This window comes from Ylistrum balloti, unplaced genomic scaffold, assembly GCF_031769215.1.
Source record: "Ylistrum balloti isolate Yb309-2 unplaced genomic scaffold, AGI_CSIRO_Ybal_v1 Utg370990, whole genome shotgun sequence".
NCBI lineage: Eukaryota > Metazoa > Mollusca > Bivalvia > Pectinida > Pectinidae > Ylistrum > Ylistrum balloti.
Genome location: NW_026782554.1, coordinates 163,694 through 166,003, shown reverse-complemented (window position 1 = coordinate 166,003; position 2,310 = coordinate 163,694). Strand labels below are relative to the sequence as shown.

Sequence of the window (2,310 nt, the reverse complement as noted above, 5' to 3'; positions counted from 1 at the left end):
CCAATTTATGTATTCAAGCGGAAATAATTAATTTAAAAATGGACACACAACAGTATTACATGTAACTATACTTGCGTTATGTGAGCTACTTTCGTTTATTCAGTAAATATTAAGCATGTTTGATTGTTTTAACGTCATGAGAAAATTATCTGATGGCATCCCGATTACAGATTACTCATTAAAATAAAAATTAATTGTATATCTGATTTTTTCAGAACGGCAGTGTACCTCCCTTCACCATGACCAGTACTTCCGGTGTTATTCTGTTGCTTATCATTGGATTTTCATTTGGATTCATGATAGCAAGTTACATGGGGTCCAACCTGACGCATGTGCCATTGAAGAGCGAACCTCTTCCTATGAAAATCACACTTTTCAATGATGGCCGCTCTGATATTCCGGATGAGAGACAACGTAATGCAGAGAACACAGAGAGGAATTCTAAAAGCATTCAAGTGCCTGATGCCAAACATGTCAAACCCGGAAGCAGAATGAATAAAGGAAATGAAATACCAGAAGTTAAGCAAAACGAACAGACAACGTTGCTTATTTCGTCACATCCACCCCCAGGAAGTAATGAATCGTTTAAGATTGAAAATTTAAAACGGAAAATCTCAAAGGATGTAGTTGGCATAGCGATACGTCAGGACATGAAGAGATATATTTGTAACGAGTACAGTGGTGCACTTGGAAACCTTATGTTCATGTATGCTTCATGCTATGGTATCGCATACGATTTTAATATGACACTTGCCCTTAGTAACGGGGTATATTTATATGGTCCATTTGAAGGGATTCCCAAACAAAAAAAGCCAAAATCGGAATACTGTCGAGGAGAACAGAAATCATTTAATGAAGGTAAGCCAAGATATTATACCAGATTCAATATCCAAGAAACAGATAAATATGTGAGACTTAATGGGTACTTACAATCTTGGAAATACTTTGCAAATTCTTTTGATGACCTGAAACAACAATTTACATGGAGAAACGGCATTCGGGATGAAGTGGAAAAAATTATTGCTCGTTTAGTGAAAACAAGTTATCCAAACGATGAATTTAAGTCGGTGACTACTGTTGGAATACATATCAGGAGAGGCGACTATGTTCCCGTACATCGCCCAATGGCAGATAAACCCTACATAGAAAGTGCCAAACAATATTTCTTGAGTCGATACTCTAAAGTTTTATTCATTGTTGCGACGAACCCTGTAGTCGAAGCTAGGCAATGGTGTATAGCAAATGTTATCAACGGTACAGGGAAGTCTGTGTTTTCGGGAGCCAATAATGACCGCTATGTTGACATGGCTCTGCTGTCCATGACTGATCACGTGATCATATCTACTGGGACATACGGGTGGTGGGGTGCATTTTTAAATAAAGGAACAGTCATACATTATGATTGGATACCACCTAACCACTATAGATTCAACAGAGAGGATTACATTTTACCGTACTGGATTGGAATCAAAGCCACTAAAATTGATTGGAGCAATTCTCTGTTTAGGACACTCAAACCTCCTTGATCTCGATACATATTCCCAAAGTCGTGTTAAGACGAGTAAAATCATGTATGCCATATTAACATGAAATGTGTATGTAAATATGTATGGCTATGTCTTTAATATAAAGTGTATGGATGAGTGCGAGAGATCCAGTACACATTCTTATCATGCGTCGATATGACGCAAACAAGACTTTTTAAAGAGTACTTTAAAGCTAGTATTATACGTAGTTGTTAGATGTGCAAATATTGAATTACTTTATATATTTCTATCAAGATTTCCATACAGCCTTTTTCATTTGTTGATTATATTTTTCAATATTATTTTTATCCACATATTTTGGCTGTGATTACTAATGCTGGTGACTGAACTGTCGTGGCCCTTCATTTGCAACGTTATATATGTATATGCTAGATGTTAATTGTGATATATGGATAAATCCGGTACGTGTTACTGTAGGGTATTTAGTATAACCCTGAGCGTTAGCTCTTCTGTCGTGGAGGTTAATAAAAGTAGTTGTATCACATGGACGCCATTTCTTATGAGTTGATTGTTCCACGTGGGTAGCAAACAAGATATTACATTAATCACGTTAAGACCACCTGTACGCTCTACATTGTGTCTACCTAAATATGTATTTTCAGTTACACTTTTCATATTCACTGCATACGATGATAATTTGTATATGTTGATATGTGGATACCACGGTTTATTTTTATACATTATGTACATTAATGATGTTTCATTGTAATAAATTGCTTGTTATTTAAAGACAAAACGTCATCAATATATCTGAAAGTGAAAT

General features: G+C 35.9%; 1 protein-coding gene across 1 annotated transcript; it reads left to right on the top strand.

Moving 5' to 3' along the window:
- The first annotated feature begins 239 nt into the window (after positions 1–239).
- LOC132559881 (galactoside alpha-(1,2)-fucosyltransferase 2-like) lies at positions 240–1,526 on the top strand. Its single transcript, XM_060224511.1, has one exon. The coding sequence runs from the start codon at positions 240–242 to the stop codon at positions 1,524–1,526; it is 1,287 nt and encodes a 428-aa protein (XP_060080494.1).
- The last annotated feature ends 784 nt before the right edge of the window (positions 1,527–2,310 follow it).